The sequence below is a fragment of the Somniosus microcephalus genome, chromosome 11, assembly GCF_052327205.1.
Source record: "Somniosus microcephalus isolate GS21.2 chromosome 11, FLI_Smic_1.0, whole genome shotgun sequence".
Lineage (NCBI taxonomy): Eukaryota > Metazoa > Chordata > Chondrichthyes > Squaliformes > Somniosidae > Somniosus > Somniosus microcephalus.
In genome coordinates this window covers 81153648-81176556 of record NC_140997.1, presented here as the reverse complement: position 1 = coordinate 81176556, position 22909 = coordinate 81153648, and the positions used below count along the sequence as shown (strand labels likewise).

The window sequence follows — 22909 nt, the reverse complement described above, 5'->3', positions numbered from 1 at the left end:
TTTCAATAAGGGTAGCAATCCATGTTAACTGTTTTTAGACGGCCGGTAGTTGCATTTACCGGCCCAATAATTGACCTGTATTGTCCTGTGAGTTCTTGATGGTCTTGTCCAGCCTTGATGGCTGCGTTTAATCTGTTTTCGATTATGTATGCAGACTGTTTGATGGTATTAAACTATGGGCCTCACTGCTGACTCCAATTTGGTCTGATACATATTCAAAGTTCTGTCTGGTAGAGTTCTCTTCACAGAAAACCTGCAGCCTTAGTTTCGATTTCGCCCAAGCTGTCTGCTCAGCAGAATCCACATTTGAATCCCACAGGCTTTCTGCCACGAGGCTCGGAAGCCATCTTGGGTACCCCTTTAATTTAAAATGGCCATTGCAGGGTCCCTTTTTTTTATTAATAATAACCTTCTGGGAGATGTAGAAATTTTGCAATCTTACACTCTCAATCATCAGCAAACTGATGGAAGGTGTCGTTGACAGTGCTATCAAGCAGCACTTACTCACCAATAACCTGCTCACTGATGCTCAGTTTGGGTTCTGCCAGGATAACTCAACTCCAGACCTCATTACAGCCTTGGTCCAAACATTGACAAAAGAGCTGAATTCCAGCGGTGAGGTGAGAGTGACTGCCCTTGACATCAAGGCAGCATTTGACCAAATGTGGCATCAAGGAGCCCCTGTAAAATTGAAGCCAATGGGAATCAGTGGGAAACATTCCACTGGCTGGAGTCATACCTAGCACAAAGGAAGATGGTTGTGTTGGTTGAAGGTCAATCATCTCAGCCCCAGGACAGCACTGCAGGAGTTCCTGAGGGCAGTGTCCTAGACTATCTTCAGCTGCTTCATCAATGACCTTTCCTCCATCATAAGGTCAGAAGTTCAAATGTTCACAGATGATTGCACGGTGTTCAGCTCCATTCACAACTCCTCAGATAATGAAGCAGTCCATGCCCGCATGCACCAAGACCTGGGCAACATTCAGGTTTGGGCTGATAAGTGGCAGGTAACATTCATGCCACAGAAGTGCCAGGCAATGAATGCCTCCAACAAGAGAGAGTCTAACCACCGCCCCTTGACATTCAATGGCATTACCATCACCGAATCCCCCACCATCAACATCCTGGGGGTCACCATTGACAGGAAACTTAACTGGACCAGCCACATAAATACAGTGGCTACAAGAGCAGGTCAGAGGCTGGGTATTCTGTAATGACTGTCTCACCTCCTGACTCCCCAAAGCCTCTCCACCATCTACAAGGCACAAGTCAGGAGTGTGATGGAATACCCTCCACTTGCCTGGATGAGTGCAGCTCCAACAACACTCAAGTGGTTCAACACCATCCAGGACAAAGCAGCCCGCTTGATTGGCATCCCATCCACCACCTTAAACATTCACTCCCTACACCACCGGCGCACCGTGGCTGCAGTGTGTACCATCTACAAGATGCACTGCAGGAACTTGCCAAGGCTTCTTCGGCAGCACCTCCCAAACCCGCGACCTCTACCACCTAGAAGGACAAGGGCAGCAGGTGCACGGGAACACCACCACCTCCAAGTTCCCCTCCAAGTCACACACCATCCTGACTTGGAAATATATCGCCGATCCTTCATCGTCGCTGGGTCAAAATCCTGGAACTCCCTCCCTAACAGCACTGTGAGAGCACCTTCACCACACGGACTGCAGCAGTTCAAGAAGGTGTCTCACCACCACCTTCTCAAGGGCAATTAGGGATGGGCAATAAATGTCGGCCGCACCTGGGTTTATTAGGCACACCATGCCTTTTGTCCTGGACAGAGCAAGGTTTAAACTATCAATCTGCTTCTGACAGGGGCCATGATCTCCCGCTTCAAACCCCCTAGTGCTTGCTATCTTATAAACTGCCTGTACGACTCTCAACCTCTCCTCCTGTTCTTTTACTTGCTTGGCAAGGTGGGCGTTCTCTTCTCGTAACACTAGTTCATTACTTTTTGCTTCGGTTACCTGATACTGAAAGTAATCCTGCCTGTTTCTATGCTTTTCCACTATCTGCATCTTTTCCTGATTTTGGGCGTTTAATTCTGCTAACAACCTTTCCCCTGCTAGAGCCCTTGCTTGAGACAGTTGAGCTGATTCCCGCAGCTCTTCTGTTAGTGCCTCAATGCGCTTATCGAAAAGCTGGATCTGTCGGTGGGAGCAGACCAACCAGATGGCTTTCTCCACAGATTTTTTATGATCCTTGCTCTCAGTCCATTTGGCTGCAGCATCCATCGGTCACTCAGCACGCAACAGACTGAGCACCCATTTCTTTGTTATATTTACTTTCTCGAACACATAAGAGCAAATCCTCTCTTCCATCTTATTTCTTTCCTCAAAAACAGTGTCCACTGCATCACATCCCTTTTGCCAAGGTCCTGCCGCGGTTGCCATTTCTCATGGGGATGGTGTTTGGGTCAGCTTCGCCTCTGACTTATGAGCGGTTCAAATCGCTCCCACTCCCTTGGTTCTAGACCTTGGACTTATTTGGGGGTTGTAATGAAATTGCAGCAGACAACTGAATTTTGGTGAAAGAACTTTGATCTTTATTTGAGGAAGAAAATACACAACACAATAATCTTAACACTCTAAATTGGGGGAACACTTCGGAATATATGAGGGAAAATAACAGTAGACAGAATACTTCACCCCTCCCAATCCCACTTCACTAGCTATGTTGGGCTCCAGAGGACCAGGGATAATGCTCACCAAAACGACTTCTTTTGACAGTTGTAGAGGTTCATGATTTCGGGGTTCTCTTGATGTGGCAGTTGGGGCCTGCCATACCCCGGGCGCGGTAGAGGACTTCACCTGCATTGCTGGTCAGTCTTCGCATGTCCGCTGATGTGGTCGGGTGCATATTGGATCTTTCAGGTGAGTACCCAATTTCTTTTGTTTAGAAGTAGGGTTTAGAGTCTTTTCAGTAAAATCTTACCCAGGGGTAAGTCAGGATAATTTGTTGAGTGGAAAAACTTGCGGATCTTCGGTTTCTTCCAAGTTGGTTTCTTGTTGATCGCGGTGGCCCAATATTACCCGGTTGTTGGTAATATTTTTGGTTGTTTGTTTCGTGGGGCCCTGGTCTGCTGCGATGGTGTGTTACTTCTTCGAGAGGGAGAACTGGTTCGAGATGGACTTCTTGATCCTGATGTTGGTGGATCTCTTCTGGGCCGACGAATCTTCTTACTCAAACTTGAACTCGAACTAATTTCCTCTTGGACTGCTTTATTGAACTCTTTTCTGTGAGAAAGAGGCCTTCAATTATACTGATTGAGGCCTGCTAATCTGCAAGCCAAATCAGTTCTGGCTTATTATTAGTTTTGGCGGGCTTGTTAATTTTGATTGGTTTGAATTGTTTAATTGGTTTTGGGATGGTCCCATCGATCTTAACTTGTTTTAAGAATGTGTGAAGTGGTTTTGGGATGGTCCCATCGATTGTTGAACATCTTGTTTAATTGCAGTAAAGTTGTCTTTTCCTGTGGGGGCCAAGGTTCCTTTGTTGGTTGGTGGCATGTTTTGCATTATGCAAGGTTTTGGATGGTTCTGTAATTTTGGTGGGAACTGCTTTTCCATTGGTCTATTGTCAGTATGTAAAATGACTGAGACAGTCTAGATAGTCCCCAGACAGCTCGGTTAATGCCAATACCCAAAACTGTCCATTTACAGAGGCCAATCTCAATTCTTTTGTTGCAGCCTTTTTCCCTTCCACAGGCTCGAACATGCCTTTTTAAAAATACCAAAATCCTGGGGTTTTTTGCTTTAAGACTCCCTTAGGCCCAATATTCTTATACCATTCTGACATGGTTTATAACAGTCCAAAAATCCCTCCTTTAGGGTAATCTTCTTGGTTTTGGGGGATCTGCTGAATTTTGAGAATCTTACAGCAGGACTGTCGTATGAGAAGAGATTGAATAAACTAGGCCTGTATTATCATTGAACTCAGAAGAATGAGAGGGGATCTCATTGAAGCATACAAAATTATTATAGGGCTTGATAGCGTGGATGCTGGGAGAATGTTTCCCTTGGCTGGGGAGTCTAGAACCAGGGGCCACAGCCTCAAGATAAAGGGTAGGCCATTCAGGACTGAGATGAGAAGAAATTTCTTCACACAGAGGGTGGTGAATCTTTGGAATTCTCTACCCCAGAGGGCTGTGGAGGCTCAGTCATTGGATATATTCAAAACAGAAGTCGATAGATTTCTGACTAGTACGGGCATCATGGGTTATTGTGATAGGGCCGGTGAATGGAGTTGAGGCAGAAGATTAGCCATGATCTCATTGAATGGTGGAGCAGGCTCGAAGGTCCGAATGGGCTACTCCTGCTCCTATTTCTTATGTTCTGGGTCAGAAGATCATGGGTTCCAGCCCCACTCCAGGCTGATGCTCCCTGTGAAGTACTGAGGGAATGCTGCACTGTCGGCGGGGCTGTCTTTTGGATGAGACATAAAATCAAGGCCCTGGCTGTCTGCAGTGTTTCTCTATATTACAATAGAAACTGTACTTCAATGGCTATGATGCACTTTATGACGTCCTGAGGTCATGAAAGGCACTATTCCCAGTCTGTGTTTTGTCTGCTAGTCTCAGTTTTGGGGAGGTTACAAGGTTTTGGCAGTCTTAGGGAGAAGACCAATTATACTGGATTCCCACTCCTTACTGCTATTCACTCCCCTGGTTGGAAACTATGTGCACAAACATTGGATTGGACTCTGCTTTGAAGGTGTAGCTCTTGCCTTTGCCCCCTCACCTGAAAAATAGATAATAGAAATGGAATACTAATGCTGTATTCCCTACAGTTTATTGTCCCCAGCGGGGTGGGGAAATTCCACCAATCTACATCTACAGTCCAAAATTTAATAAGTATGTTACCTATGGAAAAGGGTATGAAGGCATCTCTCTTCACAAACTTCCCCTCAGCATCCAGAAAGTGAGACGGGTTGAACTCATTTGGCTTTTCCCATTGAGTTTTATCGTACAGCACTGAGGAAAGCAAAGGAATCACTTGGGTTTCCTAAAAATATTAACAATATCATTTCCAGATGATGCTTTTATTCTGTTATATTCAAAAAGCATTACTGAAAATATTTGGACTGTTGTTAATTAACAATATCAGTAGTAGTTTAAACATAGCATTTCCACTCTTACGTATATTCTGGCCTCTTGCGCATCCCCGATTTCCATCACTCCACCATTGGCGGCCGTGCCTTCAGCTGCTGAGGCCCTAAGCTCTGGAATTCTCTCCTCAAACCTCTCTGCCTCCTCCTCATCCTTTAAGACGCTCCTTAAAACCTACCTGTTTGACCAAGCTTTAGGTCACCTTATGTGACGCAGTGTGTCAAACTTGGTTTGATAACGCTCCTGTGAAGCACTTTGGGACGTTTTACTGTGTTAAAGGTGCTATATAAATGCAAGTTGTTGTTGCTCTTGTTGTTAAGCCATATCTTTTTTATTTATTCTCCCTTCTTCCCTGTACTCTCTACTCTTTTATAGCTATAATAAATAGCTTAGAATGATGCAGCACAGAAGGAGGCCTTTCGGCCCATCGTGTCTGTACTTTGCTATTTGAACTAGCTATCTAAATAGTCCCACTCCTCTGCTCTTTCCCCATAGCCTACATAACAAGAACTTGCATTTAGATAGCGGCCTGTAACTTGCGGTTAGCGCTGAAGCAAAGGTGTTCGTCGCTGGCCCCAAAGTAAGCTTTCCACAAAGATCTCGTCATCTCAGTGGTGAGAAGTTTGGCTTTTCCGATATTCAGTTGTGATCAGTGTAAGTTAATGGGGAATCCCTAATGCGAGCTACTGTGATGTCAACAAGCTGTCTAAGCAGCCAATCACAATGCATAATTCTCACAGACCAGGGACCAGGAAGTGAATGAGCTCCTTTTATTCTAACTTTTTAAAAATGTTATAGAGAGGAATTCAAAGATTGGGGCTCTCACTGGGGAAAAGATAAACCTGAAATAAAGATGAACAAACTTTAAAATTTTTTAATTGTTTTTATAGTTCGTTAAAAATTGTAACTTTTATTAAATTGGATAAATTCGACGCTCCACAAAATTATAATCAGCTTTTAAAGGTAAACGTTTGTTTAGCAGTCAATACGCTGCTAAAACCCCAGTTACTCCTAATCCTTATGGGTCTAACATTTAATGGGGTATTTAACAGCGATATTACTGTGGAAAAGGCCAAGTTTTCATCAGTTTAACTGATTTCCCTGATTACACTGATTGCTGGCTATGGGGTCGGGGGGAGAATGCAACCAGTGTCGGAGCAGTGAATAACTGACCGCAACTTCAAGATTTCCTAGTTAGGATGCACATGCTTAAGTTGCGGTCAGTTTCAAAGGGGTATCACCAGCGAATGCTGTTCGTTCGCTGTTATTACCTACAACAAATTCCGGGCCAACATGTTTAACGTAGTGAAACATCCCAAGACATTTAGACAGAGCCATAATATTTGGAATGAAGATTATATATAAAATGGTACATAGAAATTAATGAAAGCTTAGGCACTTAATGGTACACAATCCAATTGGATGCCACACCTCAATAGCTCTTTCTCTCCCCCCTCCAATAAATGTCAGTATACAAGGCCCCAATGGTGGCCCCACTTCCCTTAGGGTACCTTGGGAATTAAGGCCTAGAAATTGGGTTGGTAGCGCCGGCGCTGAGTGCCTAAAGAGACCTAGAATTGGGGCGAAGCCCTATGTTGGGGCGAGCGCTATGAGGATAGCGCCGACTCAGAAATTGACTATACATTTAGCGCCTGCGCTAAGTGTTTGCGTGCGCCCGCGAGCGCAAACGGCTCATGACGTCATTTCAGTGTGCAACGCCTTTTAGGAGCGCCTGAGCGCATATTGGGTGGCGCCCGGAGCCTTAGCGCCCAGCGCTATTAGTGACAGTTCGAGGGAGGGCTAACAGGCCCTTCTCGGAGTAGGTCGGCGCTATTTAAAGGGGACAGCTCTAGTGCAGAATCTTCTGCCACTTGGCCTGCTCATTGCGATCGCTGCTGGAGAGAGTTGGCGAGCTAATGTGGAGCGGAGTTCAGGGATTTGAGCTTTACAGTACTTGGGACCTTCAACCCTGTCCGAAGCACTTGCAGCACTACACCTAAAAGCCGTTTGACCAACTGGCATCGGAATGGGAGCTTGTTTGGAGGGTGACGGCCTCATCGCCCAACACTGTGAAGGGGCAGAGAGACGGCGGGAGAGAGGGCCGGGATTGGCCAGAAGGAGGAGGGGCAATGGAGGTCGGCCAATCTGACGGGAGGCTGCGAGGGTCTTTAGGCAGCAGGTGACAAGCCTTGACATGTCGGAGGAGCAGTGTTTGCGAAGGCTCCGAATCTGGAGGGACATTGTTACTGATCTGTGCCACCTGCTTGGTCAGGATCTGCAGCCGCGTGAATGCTGCAGGACCTCTCTGTCCATGATGGCTACACTGACTGAAAGCCTCCATTTTTATGCCAACGGCTCCTTTCAGTCAGCCATTGGGGACAATGCGACCGTCGCTCAGGCTGCAGTCCGCTGTTGCATCCGGCAAGTGACAGATGCCCTTTATAGGCGAACGCATCCATTCATTACCTTCCCTCGGACCCTGCACAAGCAGGCGGAGGAGGAGGAGTATGAGGAGGAGGAGGAGGAGGAGGAGGAAGAGCAGGCGGAGGAGGAGGAGGAGGAGGAGGAAGATGGAAGGGCTGCTGAAAGTGAAAGATCCATACGTCAGAGGCTCCTCTAGACTCGTCTCGACACCCCTGTGGCGGAATGATGAGAGTCTTACCTCATGGGCACTTTGGATGTTTGAGGGCCTCTGCATGCCAGCATCACTGAAAGTAGTCACATGCACCAAGCAACATTTAAACTTCTGTTTATTGACACAAAAGTCTTTCATTACAGCTAAACAATGTAAAGTGAGCAGAAACCATCACTGCCAAAATAAAAGTGACCTGTTCGGCAAAGCAGCAAAACTCAACAAAAATCTGCACCTATAACAGCAGGTGAGGGTGTCCGTGAATTTGGACAAACAAACGTCTCAGCACCTCCCTCTACAACTGGCCCCTTGAGGGAGAACGACTTCTCGTTCGCGCCCGGCCCCTTCCCTCCCTGCTGCTCCTACGTAATTGCACCCCAGTGGCGGCCTCAAGGCTGGGGGACGCTTGCCGACTGTCTGGAAGCGCAGAAGCCCCTGAGGTACGGCCTGGCCGACCTCTGGGCTTGGAGGGTGCGGACGCGGGATGCTTGCTTTGAGCATGGCTGGGAGCAGTGTGGCCTGCAGGTGGTGGCAGCTGCAATGCAGGCGTCCCAGCGCTGGCATGTGCAATGGTCTCCTGCCGAGAGAGGACACCTGCACCATGGTCGGACGACACACTGGCTATCTGAGGGGAGCGGCTCGGCTCATCCGCCACAATCGCAGGCTCCACGGATTCCTGGCCTTGTACAGGAGTGGAAGGGCCCGGGGTGATCCTATCTGATGCAGAGAGGGTGGCTGCAGTGAGACATCGCGTTGCGTCAATCTGGCTGTGGAGGAGCCCAGCAAGTGAATGCGTGGCAACAGTGAGGACCTGTGTGCCAGGTGCCAGTGCTTCAGAGAAGGCCTGGACAGTTCTTCCCATGGCTTCGGACAAGGCAGGAGCCGACCGCTCCACTGCCTCGGACAAGCCCTGCACAGACCTTTCCAGGGATTGTCCGAAGCCCTGAACAGTCCTTTCCATTGCCGACTCAAAGCCGTGGACAGTCCTCTCCATTGTTGGGCCGAAGCCCTGGATAGTCCTGTCCATTGTGGCCCCGAAGCCTTGGATAGACCTGTCCATTGTTTCCCCGAACACCTGGAGAGACCTCTCCATTGTTGCGCCAAAGCCCTGCAGAGTCCCCTCCATTGTTGCCCCGAAGTCCAACATACTCCTAGCCAATGAATCTATTGACTCAGGCATCTTCTCCACTGCAGCCATCAGCTCCGTGTGTCTGACCCGGGCCTGTTTGCTCATCTCTGCCAGGCGCCGGACCTCATCTGCACTCTGTCCAGCAGTCATGACGACCTGCCTTGCCCTGCGGGGAGACGGTGGCCGAACTTGCCTATCCCCCCTGCGTTGCTCCATGCCGCTTGGTCCGGCAACTGGTTCATCCTCAGAGCCACCCCCCTTCCCCTCCAGGGGACTACTATCCCCAGTCTGCAGATGTCTCAGCTCCCCGAATTCTGCAACGGCTGCTCCGGATTCTTCCTGGTCCTCGCCTCTGGTGGCACTGGCACTGGCAGCTTCAGCGCGTTGAGCCCGAGTTGGTGCTGCTTCATCTGAAAGTGGGAGGTGGAAGAGTGGCTTTAGCAAAAGGACAGGTTTGCTGAAAGGCATGCCAGATTGCGGCATGGCTCTGACATGGCTGCACACTGAGGATGCATGCTGGTGGGGGGACCAAGTGGAAGGCAACAGGTGAAAAAGGTGAGAGTCTTACCCTCGCTGTCGGTAATGGGGTCGGCAGATGCAGTGGTGACTGGACCAGACAGACGTCCTCCAAGTATCTGGTGCACTCTCTCCTCCAGATCCGTGAGAGTGACCACTTGTGCAGGTCCGCCACCGGTTCGACGCTGTTCTTTTCTAATCTGCGCCATCTTCGACTGCAGGGGAAAGAAGGGGAGGTTCTGTTACATGAGGCCTTGAGACATCATCGCATGCCCCCCATGGTGCAAGAGCCCTTACATGAGGCCTTGAGACATCATCGCATGCCCCCCATGGTGCAAGAGCCCTTACATGAGGCCTTGAGACATCTGTCCATGTGTGTGCCCAGAAAGGGCCATGGGTGCATACTGGCAGATGGTCAGTGGCGCATCATTGCAGCAGGGTGCCCGAAGTCAGCTGCAGATGGAGGGAAGCACAAGTTTGGTAAACCATCACTCACCCTAACGATCCGTGTGAGGTCGTTGAATTTCTTCCTGCACTGAACAGGGGTCCTGGTCGCCATGCTGCTGGAGTTGACCCTCACAGCAACCTCCCTCAAAGATCGTCGGTAAGCCTTTTGATTTGGCCCCTTGCCATTATCCGGGTACAGCACCTGTCGACGGTGTTCAACTGCAGCCACCAATTGGTCCAGAGCCTCAGTGCTGAAGCGCTCTGCTCTCTGCCTAACCTTCTCCATAATGATCAACTTTGTACCGCCAGACAAGGGTGAACGCCGAATCTGAGGCCCACAGGGCGTTGGGTGTTGAAGCTCAGTCTGACTGACCCACCCCTTTAAGAGCCGGCCGGCGCCTGCAGGTCTCGTGCTTTGCCGTAATTGAGTTCACCTGCGCTGCACCCGTCCAGTTCGAAATTGAGTAGCGCCTGACCTTTTGCGCCTTAAGAGCACCGTGCAACGGCTGATTTAGCGCCTGAATCCCCTTTGGGGGTGATGCAACCCAATATCGCGCCAGGCGCGGATAGCTCTCGTCTGGCTATAAACTTAGCGCATCGCCAGTTCTAACGCTTCAAGCGGGGCTGTACCCAATTTCTAGGCCGAAATATCCTTTGAAGTTTACGTCCGCTGTTGTTGCATGTGTGAGGTTCAGCGGCACAATGTTACCAAACCTCTGGATTTGGTGGATCACTGCATCAGTGTACGACAAACTCTTCCGATCTTCAGCTCTGGGAGTCCGCTCCAATCCAATAACTCTCATAATTTCCCCGTAAATTTTTTCTGCCAGCCAACGACATTTTTTTAAATGATTGGAAGAACAGTTGCAGCTTTATTCGGGCAAGTTAAAAATCTCACCCACGGTAATCAGAGAATATGAGGTGTGCAAAATGATAGAAGATAAGCTCTCAAGTGGAATCAATCGGACTGCTTCTTACTCTGAATCTCCGGATATTTCATCATCAGAAGCATGCCCCAACGAAGTGTGGTCGAAGTGGTCTCCATCTCAGCAGCAAACAGGTTAGATGTCGTGTACAGTAAGTTGTTTTCATAGAAATATGAATTGGGGTTGACCAATTCCTACAAGAAATAACAGCGTAAAAACTCAGAATTTGGATTGGGTCCAGTAGCGTGTGACCTCTGACATATAATTAAGCTGAAACATTGATTATTGGGAAAGGCAGCACAGAAACACGGCCAGGAATAAGAGGCAGTAGCGGGTTTACTCCAGTACAGTATTGAGGGAGTGCAGCGCTGTCGGAGGTACCGTCTTTTGGATGAAATGTTAAACCGAGGCCCGGACTGCCCCCTCAGGAGGACGTAAAAGATCCCATGGCACTATTGGAAAGAAGAGCAGAGAAGTTCTCCCCGGTGTCCTGGCCAGTATTTATCCCTCAAACTACATCACTAAAAGAAATAAAAAAGGAAAGCACTTGCATTTATATAGCACCTTTCATGACCTCAGAATGACCCCAAGTGCTTTGCAGTCAATGAAATACTTTTTGAAGTGTAGTCACTGTTGTAATGTAGGAAACACAGCAACCGATTTGAGCACAGCAAGCTCCCACAAACAGCAATGTGATAATGACCAGATAATCTGTTTTAGTGATGTTGGTTAAACCTACATTACAACAGTGACTGCACTTCAAAAATACTTCATTGGCTGTAATGTGCTTTGGAACGTCCTGAAGTCATGAAAGGCGCTACGTAAATGCAACTCTTGTTTTTTTAAAAGTATGACTCTTTTCAAATCCTTTCCATAGAACTATAGACATTTACAGCACAAAAGGAGGCCATTCAGCCCATCATGCCAGTGCTGGATTGACCCAAGTTGTCTTTATTTCTGGAATACATAAACACAGCTACCCAGTTACAGAAAATCTACTGTACTTCTTGAAAGGGAAGTGGAGTTTATACCTGCCGTTGTCTGAACATGAATACATCAATAAAACTCCGCAGGTCATTCTCATCCAGTTTCTGGCGATTTTCCTTGAGGAAGTTCTTGAAGAATGCCGAAACCAGCCTTTCATTGTGGAACATTTTCCTGTGTGATCCAGGAAGAAAGCCCAGGAAGGGAACGCATTGTAGAACTATAGAAAAAATTAATCAATATCAAAGCAAGCCAGCAACCTGCTCATGTCTAAGTTTTCTGCTCATAGAAAAAGGCAATAAATAAATATTTGAAATTTTATGAATCTTTCACAAATGCTTTTTTTAAATGTTGTGACTATAGCTGATTTAAGGTTTTTACTATTGTTGCTATTATCTGGAATGCACTGAAAGGGTGGTGGAAGCAGATTCAATAGTAACTTTCAAAAGGGAATGAAAGAAAGACTTAAATGACTTGCATTTCTATAGCACCTTTCATGACCACTGAATGTCTCAAAGCGCTTTACAGCCAATGAAGTACTTTTTAAAGTGTAGTCACTGTTGTAACATAAGAAACGGATATTGGATATATATTTGAAAAGGTCAATTTGCAGGACCACAGGAAAAGAGCAGGGGGAGTGGGATTATTTGGATAGCTCTTTCAAAGAGCCCGCACAGGCACGATGGGCCAAATGGCCTCCTTCTGTGCTGTACAATTCTATGACATCTCTCTTGAAATGTAAACCATGTGAGTCAACGTAATCTCGCTCTATCACCAGGTACAAATGAAGTCTGACATGGAAATGTCCAAACTGTCACCCATCAGTGATCATCCTGTTGAAGGGCTCTACCTCAAAATATTAACCCGTCTCTCTTGTGGACCATTACCAACCTGCTCGTTTCTGTTTCACATTTGCAACATTCACTTTTTTTAATAGGAACAGGAGGAAGCCATTCAGCTCCTCGAGCCTGTTCCATTTTTGAATTAGATCACAGCTAATCTGTATCTTAATTCCATTTACCCGCCTTGGTTCCATCTCCCTTAATACCTTTACCTAACAAGAACCTATCAATCTCAGATTTGAAATTTTCAATTGATCCCCAGCCTCAACAGCTTTTTGGGGAAGAGAGTTCCAGATTTCCACTACCCTTTGTGTGAAGAAGTACGGAAGACAGACACTGGAGGGGGATGGTGTGGTAAACCCTTTCAAGCACCACAGAGAGGTCAAAGAGGATGAGGAGGAATAATGCACCATTGTCACAGACCTAGGGAATGCCATTCATGACGTTAGTTAGGGCTGTTTCAGTGCTACAAGAGGAGCAATAACCTGATTGGAAGGATTCAAACAAGAAGTTATGGGAAAGACTATTTCTAAAGGCTGGGAAGTCAATGATGAGGGATCACCAATTTAAAACTGTCACTAAAAGAGTGAGGAGAGAGTTTAGGAGTAATGTCTTTACGCAGCGGCTTGTTGGAGCATGGAATGCTTTGGCACATGGAGTGGTAAGTGTAGTGTACGTACTTTGCAGAAGGAACTATATTCTGCAGCCCCTGTATACTGCAGTACCAGTAGTGACCACCCCTGTATATAAGCCTGTGTAGTAACTTTTGCATAGTAGTTCCAGGTTGTCTCCACTCAGTAAAGACCTGTTATAACCAACTCCTGCAGTCCGTGTCTCAACTATACACGGACATAATACTGGCGACGAGCAGATCCGAACTTACCTACAGTCTGCACCACCTCATGGGGATCCATCCCTGAAGCGAAGTTATCAGAGGTCGAGGCCAGAAGGAAGAAAATAAATAAATAAATAAATAAACGAATAGAAGAAATGGGCGTCGACCGTGGGCATCCGCCTCTGATTCATCGGAGTTGAAGATTGCAGGAGAGGCTGTCGAGAGCGGGGCTTGGTTATCCTGTCGATGGTGTGTCAGCTAATTGGGCTGGTGGCAGGTAGTACACTGATCCTTCCTGGGCTGCGGCAGTCTAGAGCTCGATCGGGTGGCTTTTAAACGGGGCCGAGCAGCGTTGTCGGGAAGAGGAGAGAGAGAGAGGGTGGAGCACACAGGGCACGGCTGGTGCTACGAAGCCGGGCAGCGTACAGACCCGAGAAGAGGGAGGCAAGTGTCCCACAGGGTTGCTCCGATGATGGGGAAATAATAAAAATTAGAAGCGCAGAAAGCCGCAAGGAGCTGCAGTTTGCCACGGGAACCGCGGAGAGCGGCGTTAGCAGCAGCGCGGGGGGGAAATGCGCGAAGACCATAGGGCGTCGCCATCAAGGCATAAAACGCCAGCAACAGCGCTAGCAGCAGCGGAGAAGACACAAAGCGCGGGAGGCGCCATCTTAATCCAGCGGGGAAGAAGGCAAAGCGCGGGAGGCGCCATTTTGTTAAATCGGGGAAGAAGGCAAAGCGCGGGAGGCGCCATCTTAGATTTCCAAGATGCCGAAGACTGGCAATATCACTGCCTTCAATAATGCAATAGAAGACTGGACCACGTATGTTGAAGGAGTCGAGGTATATTGCGAGGCAAACGAAGTAGCCGATGAGAAAAAGGCATTGGTACTACTAAACTTAATGGGCGCAAGAACGTACGACCTATTGCGGAACCTGATTACTCCAGCCAAACCGAAGGCGAAGAGTTTTAACGAAATTGTTGAAATCCTACAGGAACACCTAAATCCTACACCGCTGCTGATAGCAGAAAGATTTAAATTCCACAGGAGAAATCAGCATAAAGATGAGAGCAATGCTGATTACCTTACGGAACTACGCAAGCTATCAAAGCACTGCCAGTTTGGAGCAGGACTGGCAGATACCCTACGGGACAAATTTGTCTGTGGACTCCTGAGTGAAGGAACCCAGAAGAGGTTACTCTCAGAGAAAGAGCTGACGCTAGATAAGGCTTTCAGCGTGGCAGTATCGTATGAAGCAGCAGCAAGGGGAACTGCGGAAATACAGCAAAAGCCACAGGAATACGGCACCCATGAAATGACACGGGGATTTGAAAAATGTTATCGCTGCGGCAGAACAACCCATGACCAGAAGGACTGCTGGTCCAAGGACAAAATATGCAGGCAATGCAGAAAGATGGGACACATTGCACGAGTTTGCAGGTCTGGGAAGAAGACTAACGACAACAAAAAGGCTACTAAGGAACAGTACAGGAAAGTACAAAAGATGACGGACAGTAGTTCCGAAGACCAGATGAGCGATAGTGAATCCGGGAACAAGAGACTAAGATGTCTCAAACTTCACAACGTAATCGCAAACGAGGATCACCAAACCATTTGGGTCACCCTCACGATAGCAGGGTCCCAAGTCAAAATGGAATTGGATACAGGATCAGCTCTGACCGTCATGAATCGACGAGACTACGAGCGGCTATTCTCACACATACCCTTGAAAGAGACATCCATTGTCTTGAAGACGTATACGGGGCAAAAATTATACCCCAGAGGAAAAATAAGGGTGCCTGTCGAAAACAACGGCAAGGAAATACAGAAATTGTATCTGTACATACTGCAAGATGGTGGACCACCGTTATTGGGACGTGAATGGATCAGAAAGATAAGTGTAGACTGGCACTCCATTCAGGCACTGATGGTGGCTGGTAAAAAGGATGACGACGTCACTCCTGGACGATTGTCAACAATCTTAGCTAACGCCAAAGAGGTATTTCAACAAGAACTGGGAACTCTTAAAGGCGTAACCGCCTCGATAAAAATAGAAGAGAATGCAATTCCCAAGTTTTTCAGAGCAAGACCGGCACCATATGCAATTCGCCCAGCCGTCGAGGCAGAGCTGGAGAATCTGAAGAATGCCGGCGTGTTATCTAAGGTAGACTGGAGCGAGTGGGCGACACCCATTGTTCCTGTCATGAAGAAAACGTTAAACAATAAGTCTGAGGAGCCAAGGAAGGTTCGCATCTGTGGGGACTTCAAGGTGACGGTGAACCCAGTCCTTCACACAGTACAATATCCTCTTCCGAGGATAGAAGATATTTTCGCCTCACTATCTGGAGGGAAGCGTTTTACAAAAATTGACCTAGCACAAGCATATTTGCAGATGGAGGTTGAAGAATCCTCTAGGAAGTATGTAACGATAAACACTCACAAAGGTCTTTACCAGTATAATCGACTGGTATTCGGAGTAGCATCAGCTCCGGCGATATGGCAAAGAGCGATGGAACAAGTCCTGCAAGGGATTCCGGGGACTCAGTGTTATTTGGACGACATCCTAGTGACAGGTGAAGATGACAGTGAACACCTTGCCAACCTAGAGCAGGTGCTCACTAGACTAAGAGAACATGGGCTACGAGCCAATCACCCCAAGTGTGAGTTTTTTAAGAAACAGATATCGTATTGTGGCCACGTTATTGATGAAGAGGGGTTACATAAGTCCCCTGACAAAATTGAAGCGGTAGTTAAGGCTCCAGCGCCTGAAAATGTGTCGCAACTGAGGTCATTCCTCGGATTCGTGAATTACTACCATAAGTTTTTGCCGAATTTGTCCTCAATTCTGCACCCACTGAACGCCCTACTACAAGCTGGAGTAGCATGGAAATGGAGCGATGAATGTAAGCGGGCCTTTCAGAAGAGTAAGGACCTAATCACTTCAAGAGAAGTATTGGCTCACTACAACCCATCACTACCGATAAGACTGGCGTGTGATGCGTCTCCCTACGGCATTGGAGCGGTACTGTCACATAAATTCCTTGATGATTCAGCGAGGCCGATAGCTTTTGCGTCACGCTCGTTAACTTCAGCCAGCGTAACTACGCCCAGATTGACAGAGAGGCCCTCAGCCTGGTGTGGGGGGTGAAGAAGTTCAATCACTACCTGCACGGTCAGAAATTTACTCTACTAACTGATCATCAACCTCTTGTCTCCATTTTCAACCCTCAGAAGGGCGTACCGATAATGACAGCACAACGGCTACAGAGGTGGTCCCTTTTCCTAGGGGCACACCAATATGACATTGAGTACAAAGGATCTAAACAGCATGGGAATGCTGATGGATTGTCATGCCTACCATTGCCGATGGTGGAAGAAGCACCTGCAGTGGATCCAGTGGAGATATTCCACTCGACCATAGTCGAATGTCTCCCTGTGACGAATGCAAACATAGAAAAGGAAACACGAAATGACCCAACACTCTCCTGGGTCTATGATTTAACGCTGAAGGGATGGCCAGCACATGGCGAACCACTGCTGCCAGCATTCTCGCCGAGAAGAGAACAGCTGTCAGTGTGCAGAGGAACATTGATGTGTGGATCCAGAGTAGTAATTCCACCCAAATTGAAGGATAGAGTGCTCAATGAGCTTCATGAGGGTCATCTGGGAGGGGTAAAAATGAAGAACTTAGCCAGAGCGTTTGTGTGGTGGCCAGGAATCGATAGAGAAATCGAAGAGATGACCAAGAGCTGTACAGGATGCCAGAAGGTCCAAAACGCCCCACCACAAGCCCCATTACATCCATGGGAGTGGCCCTCATCTCCATGGCAAAGGGTGCACATTGATTTTGCTGGTCCATTTATGGACTCGATGTTTTTAATTGCGGTGGATGCACATTCAAAGTGGCCAGAGGTAATAAAAATGTCCTCAACCATCACAGAAAAAACTATCACAGTCTTACGAACCATATTCACCAGAAATGGGCTGCCTGAACAGATTTGCTCCGACAATGGACCACAGTTTGTGTCTGAAGAGTTCCGGAGGTTCTTAAAGAACAATGGTGTTAAGCATTACACATCCGCCCCATATCATCCAGCCACCAATGGATTGGCTGAGAGGTTCGTTCAAACATTCAAGAAGGCTATCAAGGCAATGTGTAATGAAGACATACCCCTACAACACAAGGTGGATAACTTCTTGTTTGCCTACCGGAATGCGGCACATGCGGTTACCAACCAAACTCCAGCCATGATGTTCTTCAATCGAAGACTACGATGCCGCTTGGATTTGGTTAAGCCAAACATCAGAAGAGATCTGGGGAACAGACAGTTTCAGAATATGAATGAAAGGCCGACCAGGAGTTTTAAGATAGGTCAACCAGTTTTGGCCCGGGACTACCGCACAGAGAAATGGCAGCCAGGAACGATCTGTACACGGCAAGGACCTCTAATGTATACCGTGGACGTTGGAGAGAGCATTGTAAGACGCCATGCTGACCAGATTCTAGAGTCACTGGAAAACGTCAATTCCACACCACGATCCGATACACCTGGTGATGAAACCAAAGTACCAATTGCATCTACCTCAGAATCGGTGACATTGGAAGCAGACGAACCAAACAACGACATTGATCCCGAATCAACTTTGCCAGAAGAACCTGATACCCCAAAGAGGCGTTATCCAGACAGAATCAGGAAGCCTCCTCAAAGACTGAACTTATAATTGCTTAACTTCAACTAATGTGTCTAGCAACTGTAATTGTAAATATGTTATTTAATTATTAATCGAATGTTATGTATTGTTTAGCTAAAAGGGGAGGAATTGTAGTGTATGTACTTTGCAGAAGGAACTATATTCTGCAGCCCCTGTATACTGCAGTACCAGTAGTGACCACCACTGTATATAAGCCTGTGTGGTAACTTTTGCATGGTAGTTCCAGGTTGTCTCCACTCAGTAAAGACCTGTTATAACCAACTCCTGCAGTCCGTGTGTCAATTATACACGGACATAATAGTAAGACCACTAGAGCTTTATGGGGAAAAGTAGCTAAATGTTTGAAGCAGAAGATGATGCGGGGCTATGGGGAGAGAGAAGGGCAGTGGGATTAGTTGGGGATTGCTCTAGCATAGAACCAGCACAAACACAATTAACAGAATAACCTCCTTCTGGTGAACTATTAAGGTACACTTCTACGGCACATGGCTTAAGGGAGTTTTGGTCTGGTATGTGGTGAATTTGTTCTTTTTTCCCTCCACATTTAATTAAACAATTAAACAACAGGGTCCAATTCAAAATCAGGACTAATGTTCATTCCCAAATTAACCAGTCACTTAAATAAGCAACTGTACTAATATATTGCACTAAAGATTCTTTGAGACTCCATCCATGGACCACTTCCAGCTACTGCTAGCTGCAAATGTTCTTTTGTGTAGGGTTCTCAAAATTCCCGCATTCCCCCCAAATTATGGATCAAGGGACCCTGTTTGGACAAATTATTAAAAACAGGGTGTAGGGGGTGGCCTGTGGTGGTGGCGTGTGCGCCCAGTCAGTTATGCCTCTGACTGTTTTGTGAGCGGCTCGAATCGCTCCAACGCCCCTGGGTTCTAGACACCGGACTTAGATACAAGGCGACGGTACAGAGAAGACTCGAGTAGACAGGTGGTTGGATGTAAACAAAACCAAGATTTTATTGAAGAGGAAAAATTGATACAATCTTATGGAAAATTATTAGTATACACTTCTACAGGCAAAAATACAAAAGAATAACTATATAATTATACAGGGAATGGGGAACACACAGCACATCGAGGGAAAACAACTATCTTAACAATCCCCTTATCCTTATCTCACCCCCTATACCTAACTAGACTAAGCTATGAGGGGTCAGAACTTCATGCTCACCAATCAAAAGGGTTTGTTGGACTCAAAACAGCAGTGGGGTTCGGGGTTCGCTCTTGGTGCTCTCTGGAGCCTGCTGTCGTCACGTGGTCTCCGGGTGCTGCAAGGGTGTTGTCCAGGTTTGAGTACCCCAAAGTTAAAGTCTCTGTTTGGGTACTTTACCTTGCAGGGATGATTCTTCGTCGCCAGCCGACAGTTTGAGTTGGTGTGCAGATATTCGAAGGTCGGCTGAGGCTGAAGGCCCGATAATTCAAAGCCTCCCCTCAGTTCGTCTCCTCAGTTCATCTTCCTCAGGTGGTCTTCCTCAGTTGGTCTTCCCTTCTCCCCTCATCGCGTCCCGCCTCGCCTGGCCTGAATTGTCCGTGTCCGCCCGATGCAATGCCGGGGCTATGGAGTGGCAAAAGGCACAGGCAAAGGCCAGGGGTTAAGCGCGGGACGGGGAAAGAGCGGCAGCCACGAGGGCGGGCAGAGGGAGAAGAGAAGAGAAGAGAGCCTGAACCCGCGATTGCTACCCGGGGGCCTTCAATTATACTCCTTTCGAAAAACCCTTATCTGCGCGCCAAATCAGGTCAGTTCTTTGTCTTAATTTTGGCGGGCTATTTTAAATAATGGTAGCAATCCATACTAACTGTTTTTAGATGGCCGGTAATCGCATCTACCGGCCCGATAATTGAATTGTATTGTCATGAATGTTCCTTGATAGGCCTGTCCACCCTCGATGGTTCTCTTAATCTGTTTGCGATTATATATGTAGACTGCTTGATGGCCTTAACTATAGGCCTAAACTGAATTTAGATTTGTCTCCAATTCGGTCTAATACATAATTCAGAGCCCTGTCTGGTTTCAAAATACAAAGTCTGTCTTCTCAGAAAACTGCAGCTTGGGTTTCAATCCACAAGCTGTCTGCGTTGCAGCGTCCTTTTTAAGATCCCACAGGCTTTCTGCCATGAGGCACAGACGCCATCTTGGGTACCCTTTATGATTTAAAATGTCCACGCAGGGTCCCGTTTATTAATAACAGCCTTCGGGGAAATGCAGAAATTTTGCAAATCTTACACAGGGTACGCAAAATGGCTTCTGTTACCTCATGACCAAAACCGACAGGATTTTAAAAGCAAGGCCCTGCAGACAGGCAGGCCCGGAGACGAAACTTAAAATGCAGGAATCTGTGAAAAGGACTCTGAAGCCAGACAGCCGAAGTAAACACAGAATATGCATTCATTCGCCTTGAAACAGATCAAGCTAGAATGGGCCTAAAATCGAGGCCATTGGGTTTCTGCATATTTAATTGGTAACAATTCACAGTAGCCATCAAGTCAGGATGGGGACAATTAAGTTTCATCCATGACAAACAACCAGGACATCGAGGCCATTAGACCCGGAGACAACCACTCCACAAGTCGTTAAAGTAAATGGCTGTAATCATTTTAAGCGAGCCTGCCTAAAGTTAGACAAAGGACTGACCTGATTTGGCGCGCAGATAAGGATTGAAGAACGGGTATAATTGTAGGCCCATCAGTGGCAATCGCTCTCTTGACTCTTGGCTCTTGCCCTTAGCTCTCGCTGCTGCCTCTCGTTCTCGTGCCCTGGCCTCGTGGTGGGCTCTCTTTTCGCTCCCCGCGCCGCTCAACACCAAGGACGCCCATTACACTGGGGCCAAACGCGGGAGGAGAATGAGACCCGAGTTCAAACCACACAGGACACACAGGCCACAAACGGGCAGACGAGATGAGATGAGACGAAGAATACGGTAAACCGGTAAGAGCAGAGAAGGGCAGCGGAAAGACGCGTTGGGGGACAAACGCCTAGTTATAAGCTGGCGTTTGAAGAATAAGTTGGCGTTACATATATGGACAGTAAAACCCCAGAATCATAGCTCAGTCTGAGAATAAACTGGCGTTCGAAGGATGGGTAGCAAAATCAATGGACAATAATAGTCCAGTTTAAGAATAATCTGGCGTTCGAAGCTTGGATAGCAAAATCATTAGACGGTAAAGACCGCCAACCGACCCCCAACCGCAGTAATACCGCCGATGACCGCCCGAGGATGGAGAAAAAGACCCGTCGTGACTTGATGACGACGTTAGCTGAGGAGAAGGAGGGTGCTTCGCACAAACAACTTCAGCACCGCGCCCTGTGACCATGTGGCGACGGGATACCCCAAAGGACAGAAAGAGTGGACCTCAAAACCAACCCAATTAAAGCAACAGGTTTCGGATTGGTGAGCACGAATTCCTGGCCCCTCATAGCTTAATCTAGTTAGGTATAGGGGTTGGGGTAAGGATAAGGGGATTTTTATTGTATCTGTTTCCCTCGATGTGCCGTGTGTTCCCCATTCCCATATAAGTGTAATTGTTTATGCCTGTATTCATATCAGTAATTCTCATAAGATTGTGTTTTATTCTGCCTTTAATAAAATGTTGGTTTCCTTGCACCAGTCCACTTGTCTACTCGATTTTCTGTATCGCCGCCTGTACCTAAGTCCGGTGTCTAGAACCCAGGGGTGTGGGAGCGAAACGAACAGCTCAAAGACAGTCAGAGGTGTAGCTGACTGGGCACACGCCAACCCCCTACATTTGTGCAGTATATTTGTATTACTAATGAAAGAAGGGATTTACCTGGACCATAGGGGAAGCAGCAAGTTGAATGTTTTCATTCACTCTCTTTACTAAATTGACAAACCCTTCATCATCATAATCAAATCTGTCACCAAAAACTATAGAACAGATTATATTGGCTACAGCAGAGTTCAGTTTGATGGTTGGACTAAATGGTTGGCCTGCAAAAAAAATCACATACAATTTAGTGCCAATTGTTTGTGTCACTGGGTTATTCTTCATCAAGCATTCTTGAGATACATGGTCTGTTCTTATTGGTGCCTGGCTTTGATCGCAACAAGAACTTGTATTTATATTGTGGTTTTAACATAGTAAAAAGTCCCGATCGGCCGACGTAATTTCAGTGTAAGATTGGCCGAAACCCTGGATAGACGTGTTACAGGAACTTCTGCCGATCATTCATCAAAGTTAAAGCAGCTGACCTGAGGAAATTTCCAGCCACAATTCCTTGTTCTCTCGATTATCTTATCTTTTCCACGTATTATTCAGTTGCTGTGAACTAACTATCCATCTCATCCATTACAACAAATCACAATTGTACTGTTCAGGTACAAGTGGTTAAGACACTGTCTAGACATTGATCCCCAGGCTGCGGAATCAAGGCAGAGAGGAGATAGCAGAGGCTCTGACTACAATTTTTCTATCCTCCCTAGATATGGAAATTGAGCTGGGGAATTGGAGGGCATTCAAGGTGTGCAAGAATTGAGAGACGGACAAATGGTTAAAATATAAACCAGTTAGCTACGTCAGTTGTGGGCAAACACTTTGAATCCACAGCAGAGGACAATACAGGCCTACAGGTACAGAGCAGTAAGTGGGATTAGTTTTGGATTGTTCTAGCAAAGAGCGAGCACAGGTATGATGGACCGAATAGTGAGATAAATTTCTACGTTTCTTTAAAGCACATCTAAATTTATAAGTAGAAGCACTCAGAGAAGGAAAAATGATAATTCTATTA

The 22909-nt window shown here is 47.0% G+C and overlaps 1 protein-coding gene across 1 annotated transcript in view; it reads right to left on the bottom strand.

Annotated features, from left to right (window-relative positions):
* Positions 1–10807: 10807 nt before the first annotated feature.
* LOC147110683 (cytochrome P450 2C39-like) overlaps positions 10808–22909 on the bottom strand; it is a 28209-nt gene continuing 16107 nt past the window's right edge. The window contains exons 4-5 of the mRNA XM_085999947.1: positions 21952–22112; positions 10808–10969 (exon numbers count right to left, since the gene is read on the bottom strand). Of these exons, the coding sequence (XP_085856073.1) occupies positions 10808–10969; positions 21952–22112 (323 nt within the window). The remainder of the gene's footprint in view (positions 10970–21951; positions 22113–22909) is intronic.